Below are 17953 nucleotides of genomic sequence, written 5' to 3' on the forward strand. Positions count from 1 at the left end.
GCTACAAAAACCCCAGCAATTTGGGACAAAGCTCTCTCCATTCTGGAAGCAGAGTTCTACCATGGCAAAGAGTTCAAAGGTCAAGTAATTGACTGGCATGATGAGCAAGCAGAAGAAGCACTGTCAAACCATAGAATCCTTTCTTGGGGACAAAAAGGATCAAGGCATGGAGTAGGAGGAAGACAGCAAAGTCAGAACTCCTGCATCAAAAGCCTCCAAGAAAAACATGAATTGGTTACAGGCCATGGGAAGAGTTCAAGAAGGATTTTGAAAATCAAGTGAAAGAAGTGGAGGAAAAATTGGGAAGTGAAATGAGAATGATGCAAGAAAATCATGAAAAGTGAGTCAGCAGCCTGATAAAGGACACCCCAAAAAATACTGAAGAAAATAACACCTTAAAAAACAGACTAACTCAAATGGCAAAAGAAACCCAAAAAGCCAGTGAGTAGAAGAATGCCTTAAAAAGCCAGATGGAAAAGGAATTTCAAAAACTCACTGAAGAGAATAATTCCTTCAAAATTAGATTGGAGCAAATGGCAGCTAATGACTTTATGAGAAATTAACACACTATAAAACAGATTCAAACAAATGAAAAAGTAGAAAGCAATGTGAAATCTCTCATTGTAAAGACCACTGAACTGGAAAATAGATCCAGGAGAGATAATTTAGAAATTATTGGACTACCTGAAAGCCATGATCAAAAAAAAAGACCCTAGACACCATCTTTCAAGAAATTATTAATCAAAATTTCCCTGATATTCTAGAACCAGAGGGCAAAATAGATCTTGAAAAAAATCCCAAAAAGAAAACTTCTACAAATATTATAGCCAACTTCCAGAGTTCCCAGGTCAAGGAGAAAATACTGCAAGCTGTCAGGAAGAAACAATTTGAGTATTGTGGAAATACAATAAGGATAACACAAGACCTAGCAGCTTCTACATTAAGGGATCAAAGGACTTGGAATATGATATTCTGGAGGTCAAAGGAGCTAGGATTAAAACCAAGAATCTGAATATAATGCTTCAGGGGGAAATATGGGCATTCAATGAAATAGAGGATATTCAAACATTCTTGATGAAAAAACCAGAGCTGAACAGAAAATTTGACTTTCAAATACAAGAAGCAAGAGAAGCATGAGAAGGTAAACAGGGAAAAGAAATCATAAGGAACTTATTAAAGTTGAACTATTTATATGCCTACATGGAAAAATGATCATTGTAACTTATGAAACTTTTCTCAGTATGAGGATAGTTGAATAGAACATAAATGTATGTATATATATGTATATATGTATACATACATATATGTCTATATAGGAGGGTATATGTGCATATGAATACATATGTGAGTGTGTGTATATATGTATACAGGTATACAGAGACAGAGGACACAGGATCAATTGAATAGGAAGGGTTGATATTTAAAAGGTGAAATTGAGAGGTGAGAGAGGAATACAATGAGAGGAGATGGGGAAAATTATCTCATATAGAAGAGGCAAGGGAAAACTGTTACAATGGAGGGGGAGAGCAGGAAGGTGAAAGGGAATGGGTCAACCTTACTCTCATTGAATTTGGATTAAGGAGGGAATAATATATACAGTCAATTGGGTATCTTGCCCTGCAGGAAAATAGGGGGGAAGAGGATAAAAGGGGAGATGATAGATGGGAGGGCAGACTGGGGGAGAGGGTAGTTAGAAGCAAACACTTTTGAAAAGTAGAAAAATGGAAAAAAAATTTACAACCAGTGTCTCTGATAAATGTCTCATTTCTAAAATATATAGAGAACTGAGTCAAAAGGGAAAACAGAATAAGTGGGGGGCAGGATAGGATGGAGGGAAATATAGTTAGTCTTTCACAATATAACTACTATGGAAATTATTTGCATAACTACACATGTACAACCTATATTGAATTGCTTATATTCCCAGTGGGGGTGCCTGAGGAGGGAAGAAGGTTAAGAATCTGGAAGTCAAAGTTTTAAAAACAAATGTTAAAAAAGTTTTTTTAATGAAAAATTTAATTAAAAAATTTTTTTTAAAGAATTCCTGCTCTAGGTAGAAAAAGAGGAAGGACATGAAAGAATTAGCTGGAATGATCAATGAATATTTGAGTGAAAGCCCTGACAAAAAGGAACTCTACCATCCTGATGTTTATTCTTGCTTATCCCATCCATGGGTAGTGTGTTCAGAAATACCTGTGGTCTTCTTATCTGATTCAATTCAATTAACATTTATTAAGCATCTTCTGTGTGCCAGGCATTGTACTAAAAGGCTCTAAAAACTTTTATCAAAAGGACCTATTTGTAGAAAATATTTTTATTAACTCTTTTTGGGGTGGAAAAGAGTTTGGAAATTGAGGAGACACAAGGGACCGTTAGGTGGTGCAGGGGATAGAGTACCAGCCCTGAAGTCAGGATGACCTGAGTTCAAATTCAGCCTCAGACACTTGCTGTGTGACCCCAGGCAAGTTATTTAACCCTAAGTTTGAAGAAAAATGGTATGGCAGAAATTGGGCATAGAACAACATCTGACATCATATACCAAAATAAAGTGTAAATGTCTACATGATTTAGATATAAATGCTGATACTATAAACAAATTAGGGGAGCAAGGAATAGCTTATCTGTCAGATTTACAGAGAATGGAGGAATTTATGACCAAATGACAGATAGAGAACATTATGAAATGCAGACCATTCTGATTTTGATTACCTTAAATTGAAAAGTTTTTGCACAAATAAAGCCAATGCAACCAAGATTAGGAGGGAAGTAGAAAACTGGAAAAGAATTTTTACAACCAGTGTCTCTGATAAATGTCTCATTTCTAAAACATATAGAGAACTGAGTCAAATTTACAAGAATACAAGTCACTCCACAATTGATAAATGGTGAAAGGATATGAACAGACAGTTTTCAGAGGAAGAAATTTAAGCTATCTATAGTCATATGAAAAAAATGCTCTAAATCACTATTGATTAGAGAGATGCAAATCAAAACAATTCTGAGGTACCACATCACACCTACCAGATTGGCTAACATGACAAAAGAGGAAAATGATAAATGTTGGAAAAGATGTGGGAAAGTTGGAACACTAATTCATTGTTGGTGGAGCTATAAGCTAATCCAATCATTCTGGAGAGCAATTTGGAACTATGACCAAAGGGCTATAAAAATGTGCATACCTGTAGCAGCAAGCACCCCAGCGTCCCCCAGGGTGGCTGCCAACACAGGTTCTTAGATCTGCTTTGCTAAAGGAAAGCAACTCAAAATGGATTAACAAGTTTACTTTAATCAATCAAACATATATCATTTACCTAGTTCAGGGAGAAAAAGGTAAGCACCCTGAACTTCAGAGTATACAGACAGAATTATCAAGACAGAGAAACAGATCAAGCAGACAGGCTTCCAAACTGTCCAACCATTACATCCATACCAAATCACAGTTACCAGAGAGGGAAGCATCAACATCTGGGTTTTCAAAGCCAGGGGGCTCTCAATGGCTGCCCAGAGTCTCATCTGGTCAAATCACACACTTCTCAAAGTGAGCCCCAAAGCAAAGCCTCCCATCAGGGCTTATATAGCCTTCTCCTGACTCAGAGAATTTAACAACCTTCTTGACCCAATGCCCAATCACAAAGTATCTCCTGAAAAACAAGCCTCCCACCACAAGCTCCAAGTGCACTTAACCTAGGGGCAGTGAAGATCTTAAAAATTTACATCCCTATAACAATACCCTTTGACCCAGCAATACCACTTCTGGGGCTGTATCCCAAAGAGATCATAAAAATGGGAAAAGGACCCACATGGACAAAAATATTTATATTATATATTATATAGCAGCTCCTTTTGTGGTGACCAAGAGCTGGATATTGAGGGGATGTCCATCAATTGAGGAATGACTGAACAAGTTATGGTATATAAAGATAATGACATAGTATCATGCTATAAGATATGATGAACCTCAGAAAAACCTGAAAAGACTTATATGAACTGATACTGAGTAAAGTGAGGAGAACCAGAAGAACATTGTACACAGTAACAGCCACAGTGTGGGAAGACTGATTTTGATAGACTTAGTCCTTTTCAGCAAAGCAAGGACCTAAAACAATTCCAAAGGACACATGATGGAAAATGCCATCCACACCCAGGGAAAGAACTATGGAGTCTGAATGCAACGTAAAGCAGACAATTTTCCTTTTTGTTTTGTTTTTCTTTCTCATGGTTTCTCCCATTCGTTATAATTCTTCTATGCAACATGACTAGTGTGTTTAATAGGAATGTAGGTATACAGTCTATATCAGTTCACATGCTGTTTTGGGAAGGGAGGGGAGAAGAAGGAAGAAAAAATTTAAAGCTCATGAAAGTGAATGTTAAAAACTAAAAATAAATAAATGAACTAATAAAAATTTAAAATGTTTTTAAAAGGGTGGATAGGTGGTGCAGTGAATAGAGCACCAGCCCTGGAGTCCGGGGGACCTGAGTTCAAATCTAGCCTCAGACATTTAACATTTACTAGCCGTGTGACCTTTAGGCAAGTCACTTAACCCCGATTGTCCTGCCTTTCCCCCTCCAAAACAAAACAAAACAAAAAATATAAATATATGTATATATGTATGTGTATACATATATATACAATATACATATTCTATCTATCTATATTTTTAAGAGGAGAAGAAATTAAAGGTATGTTCATCATTTGGGAAATGACTGAACAAGTTCTGGTATATAATTGTGATGGAATACTATTATGCTATAAGAAATTATGAGCAGGATGATTTCAGAAAAGCCTGGGAAGATTTAAATTAAGTAAACAGAACCAGGTACACAGTAACAGTAATATTGGATAATGAATAACTGTGAATGACAACTCTTTTCAGCAATATGATGATCTAAGACACTCCCAAAAGACTAATGATGAAAAATGTTATCCACTTCCAGAAAAAGAACTAATGGACTCTGAATGCAGACCAAATTATGCTATTTTTAACTTTCATCTTTTTTGGTTTTTTGTTTGTTTCATTGTTGATCTCATAGATGGAAGCACCAACCCATTCTCTGAAACAGGTGAGAAAACAGAGACCACAGATAAAGGGGTGTAGCCAAGGCAGGGATGGGAACCTCAGAAAGGCACCAGGAGCTTGAGTAGTCCTTGTCTACTATGGAAATGTTTTACATGATTGCACATGTATAACCTAAATCAGATTGCTTACCATCTCAGGGAGGGTTAAGGGGAGGGAAGGAAGGAGGAGGAAGAGAATTTGGAACTCAAAATTTAAAGAAATAAATATTAAAAGCTGTTTTCACATATAATTAGGGGGAGAAATAAAACAGTATTTTAAAAAAACTATTATCAACCTCAGCATAAAACTACACAACACTTTAACAGCTTAGGGCCAGGCTGTATGGTTTATAGTATGGATTGACAATTTCCTGTGTCATACTTGTGTGTGAGGCCTCATTTCCTGAAATCAGACCAACATTGAGACCCACAGGTAGATGAGAAGGTCCCTTGTATTTTTTTTTTGTACAAGTAAGTATCCACTGGTGGCTTATATGCTATTAATAAGCCTTGCTGTTAGTTTAGAGTCTGGCCAGTTAACTGGCATATATTATGGGTCTACTAGGTATCAGGCATTGTTCTAAGCACAGAGGATACAAAGAAAATCCACTCCCCAAAAAATAAAAACCGTCCTTCATCTCAAGGAGCTCACAGTATATTGAGGGAGAAAACGTGCAAATCATAGCAGAGTACAAACAGCATACATATATACACACATGCATGCACACACATATATACACACATACATATATACATGTGTGTATATATGTGTATACATATATATATATATATATATATTTGTACTGGATAAATCGGGGATAATCTCAGAGGGAGGGCACTAAGAAAAAGTACAGATGTTCCTTGAGGTTGCAAACTGAATTAATGCAGGCCAAAAGGAAAAACTACTTTTGTAGAACTTTTTTCTGCCTGGGTTCTTGGAGAGCCTGGAGAAAATTTCACCTACCATCTGGATCCCCTGACTAGTAATCAACAACTTGAGGGGCAAATTGAAAAGAGAAATCTTTATTGGAATGCTAAGGAAGATTGTTCTGGCTGGGAGAAGCCTGGGCTTCCTAGGGTACAACTTAAGACAGCTTTTCCAGACCTGTCAGTCAGCAGCATTCTGTACCACTTGAATAGACCAATGGCATATAGTCTGTCCGTATAGAAAAGTTGGTCTGGAATGTTTCATGTTGAATATTGGGTGTTCAAGATAGTTCAAGAGTGCTGGGAGGGAGGTGGGGAGGTAGAGTCATTATATATTTAACATCAGCAGGATGGAGATGGTTAAGTCATGTTTTGTTATTCAATCTATAGCACAATGGGAAGTCGTTCGGCAAACCACACAGTCTGATAAAGTTTTTTCTCCAAACGACTTACAGTAGCCATTAAAATAAAACACAAAAATAGACACCAATTAGAGATGGTAGGTTCTCTCACCAAAGTTTTAAACAAAGGCTGTATAGGGGTGGCTAGGTGGCACAGTGAATAGAGCACTCTCTCCGGAGTCTGGAGAACCTGGGTTCAAATTTGGCCTCAGTCACTTGACATACTTACTAGCCCTGTGACTTCAGGAAAGTCACTTAACCCCTATTGCCCTCCAAAAAGCAAAAAAAGAAAAAAAAAGAACAAAAAAAATACAAAGGCTGTATGATGACTTATTTAGTATGTTTTATTTAGAGCAAAGGGGTCCTATTTACCCATTGCTGCAGCAAGGTATCAACCACATTAAAATGTAATTGAGAAATATTTAACAACAATTAAAAGAAATAAATGAAAATACAATAGAAAATAGATAATGTTAATTGAGATTTTCTAAGTCAACATAGACCAGCAGGGATTTTTATGTAGTTTTTAGCATCCCCCTTTCTATTTGAATTTGATACCACTGTTCTAGAGAGTAATCTTGTTCAAAGTATGGGTTGTAATAGATGCCATTTGAGGACCCTACCAACTGTAATTCTATGACTACTAGCTTCAAAACAGAAGTTCTTTTTTCAACCAATGACCCTTTTGACAGTCTACTGAAGCCTATGGACTCCTCAGAATACTTATTATAAGTGCACAAAGTAGATAGGATCGCAAAGGAAAACAATTCTATTTGTAACCAGGGGCTCAGAGACTATTTGCATAAGATTGTCCTTATTAGTAGAGACTGATTCTTCAATGTTCTGAGGCTATGTGAGAGGAAAAATTGACCAGAGCTTGAGAGAGGAGAGATCTTATTCTTCTGTCTTCTTGATTTAAGAGAAAAGATTCTCTTTAGGGAAAGGACCCTAAAGGAAGAGAAAGACTCTGGGAAGAAGTTAACATGTAGAGAAGTCTGCCTATCCTGAGCTTTCTACATCAGACACTCTGGGGAATTTCCCCTCAGGTGAGATCTGGGAGTCTCTCGCTTGAGCTAAAATACCTCACTCCCAGAACGTTCATTCATTCTGTGTATTGTCTGGTGTATTCTCATCTGTATACCCTTTCTGATTTCTGTTTACTTGGATAAATGTAGTTATTCCCCATTCACCATCTGAGGTGTTTATGTAACTGGCATTTGGTAGGAAAGAAGTCAAGTCTTGGGGCACTTCTTCCCCACTAAAAAGTAGTGATCAGGAGCATAGCCTAAATCTTGAAATTATTTCCCTTAGAATAAAACAACATGGGGCAGAGAGATGTAATTCTAGCCCAATACCCCCTTTCTCTGAGGAAAGCAGAGTGTCAGCCTCCAGCACCAGTCTCTTGTTTCCTCTCATAGCAGGAATCAAAGTCTCCCTTAAAGAAGGATGTACAGAGGAAATTCTACAGATACCTATTCATGTTTCCCTGTGAGCTGCTGCTAGGAAGACCCACATGGTCACATGGAATCTATTTGAGTAACACAGCATACACACATCTTACATATTTAAATATAGTTATAAAAATTTTTTAGGTTTATGGATCCCAGGTTAAGAACCCCTTGCTCTAAGGCAAGGCACAGCTATGCTGTGACACACACTCCAGAAAGACATTTGTGATTTACTATGTCATGAAACACCAACCTAGAGACAAAGAAAGAAAGATGGATCAAGAAGTTCATATAATGTAAGCTCCTTGAAAGAAAGGATTGTTTCATTCTTTGTACTTTGATCCTCAGCCTCTTGTAAATGAGTTTTAATGAAAAAGGAGCTATAGAAAAAAAAGGAGAGTTTTCCTATGGGGGTCAAGTCATTGATCTCATAGATGGAAGCACCAACCCATTCTCTGAGACAGGTGAGAAAACAGAGACCACAGATAAAGGGGTGTAGCCAAGGTAGGGATGGGAACCTCAGAAAGGCACCAGAATCTTGAGAAGTCCTCCCTCTTCCTCCACCAGAGTCCTCTGATCCTGGACTCATGCACATGACAAGAGGGACAGAGTAAGTTCACAGCCAAATACTGAAGGTTCCAACTACTGAATAGGATAAAGCTCAGGTCACAGCATACCCTGCCCCATGACATATTAGCCTAAAGGTTTTCTGGAGAACTTTGGCACATTTTTTGAGGGGTGTTATTTACTGATCATTACAAACGTCACCTGGGGATGGGGGCTCAAAACCAGATATTGAAGAATACAGGATTTTCCTCATTGGTAACACGAGCCAGAGTTCACAAGAGGCTCTTTAGAACATCCAGGACTGCTTTGTCAGGATCCAGTGCCCAAGTGAAAGAATAATTAAAGGTAAAATGATGAGGTAGCTGTGATATAAATGCACCCTGGCTGTTCATTCTTTTCCCTAAGACCACCTACAGTCAGTTAGACATCATTTAGGATAGACAAAGATGAAGAATATGCCCAAAAGATCAATAAGTCACAGACCCATTTTATGGGAGAGGAAACTGAGAAATAAAAATGAATCACCCAACCTGTCCATAGGGCACAGTTAAAATTCATACTCCCAACTTCCTCAATCCTTCCAGAGCAACCCTACTTCTTATGTTTTAAAAACAAAGACATCACGCACACACACACACACACACACACACACACACACACACACACACATCTCAAACAACTCTACATGAGTAAAAGATCGGGTGCAAAGTCTGGCAAAAATGATTCTAATGCATTTTTACAATGGAATATGGTCTTGATAATTCAAAATAATTAGAAGGCCATTTTGATAGTAAGAAATTTGAATTATTGAATACTTTTTAAAATAATTAAATTTTACTTAACCTAATTACATTTTAGAAATTTCAATTGTTCATAGCACAAACATAGCACAAATAACAACAAAGCACAACCAGAGTATTGCTACCAAATATATGTACATATATATGCCTATTTAAGTAGTAAGATAGAAATTATATAAAACTAATTTGTATGCAATGTTCCTAGATAGCTTTTTTTTGTGTTAATTGGCACTTTGTTTATTTGTTTGTCTTTTTGGAGGAGGAAGGAAGGGCAATTGGGGATAAGTGATTTGCCCAAGGTTACATAGTTAATAAGTGTTAACTGTCTGAGGCCAAATTTGAACTCAGGTCCTCCTGACTCTAGGACTGGTGCTCTGTTCACTCTGTACCACCTAGCTGCCCCTAACTGGCACTTATAAAGCACTTTAAAAATATTAATCCATTTCATCAATAATATTGGGTTAATATGGCTGGAATTTAACTTCATCAATAGTCTTAGGCCAGATAAATAGACAACAAGTTCACTTGTAAAGACATTGCACACTTTACTCTGGTAATTGACCTTTATATTTTTCCCTACAATAATACAAAGGTATTTCCTCCCTGAATTGTCAAAAACTCTTCACTAATGCATGAGATTTTTCTGTTCCTTTAATTTTATTTAGGATTTGATTACATGAGTAAGAAGAAGTGGGTAATTGAAACATGTAGATAATATGAGCCCCAAAAAGTGCTTTCTCCAGAAGCATATTAATAATGGAAGTTAAAGTGATCTTTCTAGATTGTTATTTGTATAATTAGCCAAATTCTTCACTGCCCTTTGAATGTATATAGTTATCTTCTAAGACTCAGACAGGTCATTTCAAATAGTAAAATACCTCCTGATTTCTAACATTGTTTGAAATTGATGAGAACAGAAAATAACAAAGGTGATTTAAATACTGGTTTAAAAATCTTAATGAGGGGAGGATTAACATTGACTTTATTCATCTTTATGGCATAAAGAAAGAAAGAAATCACATTATTGACATCTTCCTCTGATACTAAACTATGAGATAATAAGAACAGAACAAGTAGGAAAAGTAAAGCAGATTTAGGGGCCAGAAAAAGGATAAGATCACACTGAGCAATGCAAACCAAAAAACCCACAGGAGAGCATTCCTACTCACTCTTTTCTTATCACCCAATGATAACTGCCTTTTTTTAAGTCAGACTTACCAAATAGCAGAAGAACAATAATGATCCACAACCCTAAAGCAGAAGTCATCTTCCCAAGAGGTCTCATTTCCATATTTTTTTTCTCTCCCTTCTTCCCCTTATTGTCTTTCTCAGCCACTAGAGACCAAGCTGTACCTAATTATAGACAGCATCTTTCCTGTTCCACTCCATCTTCTCTAGCTTGGATTATACCAGGCAATCATCACTGATGCATTCTTTGTTCCTCTTCTCCTTTCTTGTGTTTGTTGCTTATAGGCAGCTTCAAATGAAACATATCCTGTGTGTAATTTGTCGGGGGTGATGGTTGACAGAGTGGATTTCCTGGGTAGTACTTTCTATTCATTCACTCACTGTCCATTTCAGACATGAAAAATACAAAATTTTTAACCCAGAATAACATTAAAACAAGATTATCTACCTACTTCCAGCACAGGCTTTTGAGTTATTTTAGGCACAAAAAAAAATTTCAGAATTTTCAAAACTTTTTTAATATTCTAAGTAGGTAGGTTGATTTGTTCATGTGATTGGTTTTTTTTCTGTGAAGTTTTCTTTCCTTTATTTTTATGATCATCAAAAAATAACATTTAACTGTTTGATTCAATAAACATAATATTAAGGGCCTACTCTATGTGAAGTACCATGTTCAGCACTGGTTAATCCCTTCCATAAAAGAAGGGATTAACAGTCTCAAAGTTACTTAGTAATATTCATGATCAACAATTGAGACAATCTTGGTACTAGAAATGGTACAACAATTAATATAGCAGTGAATACCTAGTCAGAAAAAATTATGAAGCCTAAAGCATAGAGAGCAGCTATGTAACCAGAGTATCTAGAATGTCTTCTCCTAACCAGCAAAACATGGAAGAGAATCAGGAAGAGAGAACCTACTGTCAGTTGATTGAACTATGAGTTTCAATTACAATTTGTTGGGTTTCATTCATGGTTCATTGGAGCTCAAGAATATTTGTAACAATTTCACCTGATCTACTAATATAAAAATAATAGAACATTAATAAGAGGACAGACTTCTCCATGAGCAGCAATGAGAATATCTAACACCAAACAATTTTGCATAATTGCTTCTGCTAAAGCATTTACTTCTGGTTGGAGGGAGGAGAAAGCCTCAGAGGTGTCAGAGAGTTGTTTCTTGAGCCAGCTTCTCAATTTCTGCAAAAATATTTCTGATTGATATAATTACTTTGGACACCCCAGTGTTTGGGAATAAAGTGAAAAGAACTCCTTCACTTGGAGTAGAATCCTTTATAGGATTTGGAGCTACAGACCTTCTCTTGTGATGGTGCCACCAAGCTCCCAAATTTTTAATAGTTACTTTTCCTATTAGACCTACTGAGTGGTTTCTGATTTGGGCTGGGACTGGTGGGCTACATAAGCAATTCTACATGTCCCACAGCATCCTGGGGGAAGAGAGGAGGAAGCTGATTCAGTTCAAATATAAAATTGATCTGTGGTCACTAGTACCCAGGGTAACTCTCTGATGTCTTTAGGAACCATAGTAAGAGTTAAAAAAGAAAGATGCTGTTTGTAATACTAGTAGAGCTAGTAGTATTATAAAGGCAGGTTCTAGAACATATAAGGTAGGCAGCTAAGTGGTTCAGTGGTTCATATCACTAGAAGGACACTATCACTAAGTGGTTCATATCACTAGGCCTTGAGTCAGGAAGACTCATCTTCCTAAGTTCAAATCTGGCCTCAGAAACTTACTAGCTGTGTGACCCTGGGCAAGCCACATAACTGTTTGCCTCAATTTTCCCATCTATAAAATGAACTAGAGAAGGAAATGGCAAACTGTTCCAGTATTTTTGCAAAGAAATGGGGTCATGAAGAGTTGGACATGACTAAAAAAAATGACTGAACAACAACAGCACAGATAAATGAGTGTCCTTTGTTGATATCAGGGTTTTTTAAATGGAGGTTGCATTTACATCACTATATATGTGTATGTGCATATATACAAAGATATATTTTATATGTATATATGTGCTTTGTGCATATATATACAAATGTATATTATATATAGTTAGTTTTTGAGCTTTTATTTCATTTTACACAGAGGTCAAAGGTTGGCAGAGGATGTGGGAGTTGATGAAAAGGAAGTTTTTCTTTTAAAATCACTTCCGATGAAGTATTAAATGTTATTTGAATATGAGGATTCTTGAGAAATTTGAACACTACATTCACTAGCTGTGACCAATTAGCTGGATTCCAGGTGTTATTGTTAATCCTACACGTCACAAACAAAAAGAGTGCAAAGGGCATTACAGAAAGGTGCTATGACTCCTTTACCTGCAAATTGTGGCATGCATTTATTTGTGAAAACAGGAATAAGTAGCCATAAGTCAGGAGTGTTCTGATGGAGGTGATGGCAGATCCAGCACCCATGAGGCTCAACCCTACTTAACTATGTATGAAGTTTAATGACAGCATTGTTCATTGGAATAGTGGGCTGGAGAGGAGTGGGTTATGGGTAATAATACTAGAAGCAACACAGTGAATGTAGTAAAGCCACAGCCACAGCCATCTTTCATTAGTAAGCTGTTGAGTTTGCATCGGTTCATCAGATGAGGAGGAAAGTTTGTCTTTAAAAAAGCAGGATTCAAATTCTTTTGAGTCTTCATCTAACAACACATTTTGGGAAATTAGAGCCAAAAGATAGTCTGGGACTCTCAAAGTTTAACTCATCAATTTTAGAGAGACATTCTTCTATCCTCTTTTCAAGGGAATTCCTCTGATGATAAGCCTGGAGATCAGCAGAAGCCAATTTTGGAACAGGCAGCTCTTACTAAGGTTGGGAATGTCATTGTTCTAATTTATCAGCTGTCTAATTCCAAATTTACCACAGCAATAGAACCCAAAAAATATCAGAAATGTGATAATGGTGAAAAAAACTGTAGGAATCCATAGAGAGGAAATATGGTCTACATGGCTACAGGAAGGACAAACCAGCAGTAATGTCACAAATGGTACAAAGAAAGAAAACCAGAAATGCTTGTTCATATTCTGTCTAACCTTAAAAGAGGATGAAGAACATCTCCTTCCCCACCCCCAAATGTGACAGGAGTTGGGTTACAGGAGCTAGAGTTGTCATGTTCTTTGGGGAATATTGGGTAATATAATTTTTCCACAAAAAATCAGAGGAGTCTGATACCAGACAAATCTCTTAGTACAGTAAGACTGAGGTGTGGTGTGAGGATTTAGGCTAGTCTTTATGGGAGTAATGACAAAAGGAGAAACAGGACAGGAAGTAAGATTCAGGAGGAAATTGTTCACCAACACCATATCCTCTGCAAATAAGGCCTCCCCCAGATTTTGCTGTATATCTATACTGAAAGAAAGGAACATTAGTAACAGAGCAGACAATGGGCAATAGCACCAGGATAAGAAAAGGGATAGAGCAAAGGCTGCTCTGGAACTTGGCACAACTATGCTTATTCTACACATCATAAAACCAAAATAGCAAGGTGGCACAGTGGATAAAGGTCCAGGCCAGGAGTCAGGACTGAGGCCTTTTATTGATTATTTGCTCTGATCATAGAAATTTGCTATAGGGAGGAAAAAAGTAGGACTATATAAATTAAATATAGTCTTAAGTGCTTTTTAATCTTAAACAGCAATTTTCACCAATCACAGCTTATAGGCAGTTACAGTTAATTCTATTCTCATGGAGCTATAATAAACAATAAATATTTACTAAGTTTCTCATGCATAAAGGATTTCATATAATATTTTTTCTTTCTCAAATTCAAATTTGTCTGGTGTAAAAGCCAATTGTTAGAAATCTTTCTACTTATTGTACATAGACTTGTAACTTCTCAGCAAGCTAAATTCATTGTTTAGGAACTACATAACTAAAACAAGTTCCTTTCCCAGACTGATGACCTTGCCTATAGAGATAGTTTCCAGGGGCTTCAGCAGTTTTACAAAATAAGGAGAATGGGCATGGACCCTAGGGAGGGGCATGGTGATGCCCCTGCTTTGCCAACTCATACACACAGGAGGAATGTTCTGAATGGGCAGAATTAATCCAAATGAAGTTTTCATACAGTCTCCTTTCCACATACAGTAATAATTTAACAATTTTAGGTTTTAGCACTAAAATAGTAACTTAATTAACAATTTTACAAGTTTCATAAATGAGAGCCAAATTGTTTTAGCTGTAACCTCCTTTTTAACTACAGATAAAGATGTAAATACCTGGTTTTCTATAAGGTATATATAAACATTATAAAACAGGGTTTAGCAGAACTGATAAAGTGACATAATTGTTTTTACACAATTTTTTTGTTTATCTTTTAGCTTCAACAAAATTCAGATTAAAATTTTGCTTTATCTAACACTATTTCTGGCTAACAATGATCACTACATTTTTACTACATAATAGAATTTTACTATAGTTTAGGAAGACCATAATAACACAATGACATTATGACATTAATTGTATTTCCAAATCATCACATACAAAAATTATTGATAAAAAATTGGGCTTATCAAGTGCAGAGGCTTTTCTCCCTTCCTCACATCTGCAGAGCTTGATTGTGGATTTTGAAATTTGAAAGGACAGGTTCATCTGCTTGCCTAAAGGTGTGGGCTTCAGGGTGCCCAAGGCTGTTGCCAGTGGGGTCCTTGATATAATTAGTATGCTTCCTCCCTTTTGCCAGATTGAAAAGGGTAACTCAAATCCCGTATTATTCTTCAGCACTCTCTTTTTAAATCTGATCTGGGATGAGAGGCTTTAATAAATTTTTGTAAAATGTTTTCAGCTGTTTTAACTTTTACTTCAGTAAGCTTCATTTCTATGTTAATTTCTTAAAAATTTCTTTGAAAGTGGGAGCTTTTAACTTGCCAGTCATAGTGCATGGGGACTCTGTAAAAGATCCAGTGGTGCCGTATCCCCTTTCCCCCATACTGGACAGCTTAAAGCTTCACCTCTGAGGTGTTTCTTTTTCAGATTTTTGTATTTTCCCAATTTGCTTTAGTGCCAAACAGTATAATAAATTTTATTTATTATTATTAAAAACTTATCTTCAGCATCAGGTTAGGAGTACACTTTTCACTTTTCACAATTTCAAAAATAACCAGAATGAATTCAATTAACTTTCAGTTGCATCCTGATACACAAAACTTTTCTCTTTTAGGTGAGGCAAGAAATGGTCAAATGCTCATTAGTCTGCCTCTTTGATCTGAGGGGAAAAAATTCCCTTTTTATTTTTTATCACTTTTTCCGCACTCAAACTTGGCCAGAGTTGGAATGGAAAGAAAGAGATTTTCAAACTTTTTACTCTCAAAGCCTTTGTTCACACTGTTTGTGCAAATAGTTTATACCTTCCTTAAACTTCCTTAACTTTCTTTCTATCTACTTACATGGCTGCGCATACTTTCTAATTCTGTCCTGATACTTCTTGTATACTCTTTGACTTGCTATTACCATCATATAACCTATATAATAAAATACTTTTTCCTCTCTTTTTCTCTCTCCTCTCCAGCCAGCTGCTTGTGTTCTGGCAAGCAAGAAGGGAGAGAGGGAGAAAAAGAGATAACATTCCAAGGAAAATCCAGGTGCCTTATAAATCTTATAGAATGACAAATTACTCACAATCACACTCATTCACACAAAGACACATACCCAAAGCAAATGGATACAGAAAATGACAGGAAGTGTGCACTCACAGAAAATTGTTAGAGATATCCTGCAGAAATCAGACATTTGCTTGGCCCTCCAGATGGTAATGGAGGCCAGATAAGACTTACTTTGAAATTTTCTTTTTATCTCTTTCTATAGTTTCAGACTATAGAGACCACTGCATCACATTTAATTGTTTGAGTCACTCTTGGCACTTTCATTTCTAATGTTAAACATATCTTTTAATATATTCCATAGAAAAAAAAGACAGAAATGGGGAAATGCTAGGGTCCCTGCATAATCCTTACAAAGGGAGTATTTTTATCTGTCTTTCTGGAAATTCTTAGCCATGTTGCAATTGTCCCCTGCATGATTTGTTCATATGCATGTAACTCATACCTGAGCTGATCTCTGAGCTGGGAATAGGGTCCTGTAACCGTAAGTATTTCAAAGGTGATATGGATATTGTTTGGGGTGTTCCTTCTAGCTATCGTATTACATTGTTCAAAAAACTCAGACTCCCAAACCAAATATTCTCCCCCTTCCAGTACTGTTTTTGCCAAACTGTACCGATTGGATGGGGCCCTAGCTGTCTGGGATATTTTATCTAGGAGAGATTGTATGTAAGGGCTACTAGCTCCATATTAAAATGCTCCTGTTTTCAACTCCTTTAAAAGTTTAAGATCTAGGGATGCATGCTCCCTCCTCATTTGCCCTGGATTGTGTGGGTCAGGAGCTACTATTACTGGCAGCATCATGAGTATCTCATGGGGAACTTCCTCCCCCTTTTGTTTTGCTCTTCTGATTGCTGCCTGCACTAAATCTTCCTCAAGTCTCTATGGTCCCGTGACCATATCAGCCTGAGACTGATATCGGGATGGTTCATGAGGCTCCCACCCTGGTGCTATGGGTATGGGTAGCATTGAGGGGCGCCTAGTCTCTTTGTCTGATGTTTTCAATTTTTTCAACATCTCTGCTACTTCCTCTTCCTCATATGTGCCTGTCACAGCATCCACATGTAGTATTTTTGTAGTCAGTGGGACCTCCGTAGGGGAGGACATACAAATCTTTAACACATTCCATATAGAAAAAGGTATGACAGGGAATGTGTTCAGCTCCACCCAAAAGTATTCACTCATCTGCTTACCAACAATATCCCATCTTTTTAGGTCTATTGTTCCTTCTTCCGGGAACCACGGGCAACATTTATCAACGCAGTCCAAAATCTCTGACAACTGCTTGCTTGTAATGAGTAATCCCCTTTCTCTTACTATCTTCTTTAGCAGCTTCAAGTATCCCTTTGGGTCACAATGTTCAAAGTGAACCTGTCCCATGATTTACACCTAGTTCTTAATTCCTGTGTGTGCCTGGTGCAGCAAACCTAAACTGAAAGTGACTACTGAGAGCTGCTGTCAACAAGCGGTGCTCAACCTTTTTTGCTTTTGCTCTTACCTTCTTTCTTTGCCAAGCTGCTCTCAGGACCTTCCTTTCAGGTCCCTGTTTCGGGCGCCACTTGAGGCCAGCTCAGGAGTGGCCACGACGAAGTGGAGAGCATGGAATGAAGAAACAGGCCAGGAGGGAGCCTCACAGCAGTGAAGTCTGTTTATTCATCTAAGGATCAGGATTTATATACCTTTTACAGAGTAAGCTAGTTCCTGTATCATACAGGATGGGCTGTATACTCCCTTGTACTTAGTTCCCTTGTGTCACTACTTTCAGGGTGAACAAGAATTCAGGGTGCTCTGTTCTTTGCATGTCATGGAGAGCAATGAGCCAGCATCCCCAATGGCCTGGGAGCAGCTGCAAGAAACTGGCCGCTTCTACCTGCCTAATGTAGAGTTGGCCCTCAACAAAAGACCTAAGTTCAAATTCAGCCTGAGACACTTACTAGCTAG

General features: G+C 37.3%; 1 protein-coding gene across 1 annotated transcript in view; it reads right to left on the bottom strand.

The window, feature by feature from the left end:
• Window positions 1–10658, bottom strand: part of LOC138147511 (cell surface glycoprotein CD200 receptor 2-like) — a 30219-nt gene extending 19561 nt beyond the window's left edge. The window contains exon 1 of the mRNA XM_069070026.1: window positions 10418–10658. Within this exon, the coding sequence (XP_068926127.1) occupies window positions 10418–10490 (73 nt within the window). The 5' untranslated portion in view covers window positions 10491–10658. The remainder of the gene's footprint in view (window positions 1–10417) is intronic.
• Window positions 10659–17953: the final 7295 nt, after the last annotated feature.

Source organism: Petaurus breviceps, unplaced genomic scaffold (assembly GCF_028583685.1).
Source record: "Petaurus breviceps papuanus isolate PSGF00001 unplaced genomic scaffold, PetGlider_PUasm1.0 90792, whole genome shotgun sequence".
Taxonomy (NCBI): Eukaryota; Metazoa; Chordata; class Mammalia; order Diprotodontia; family Petauridae; genus Petaurus; species Petaurus breviceps.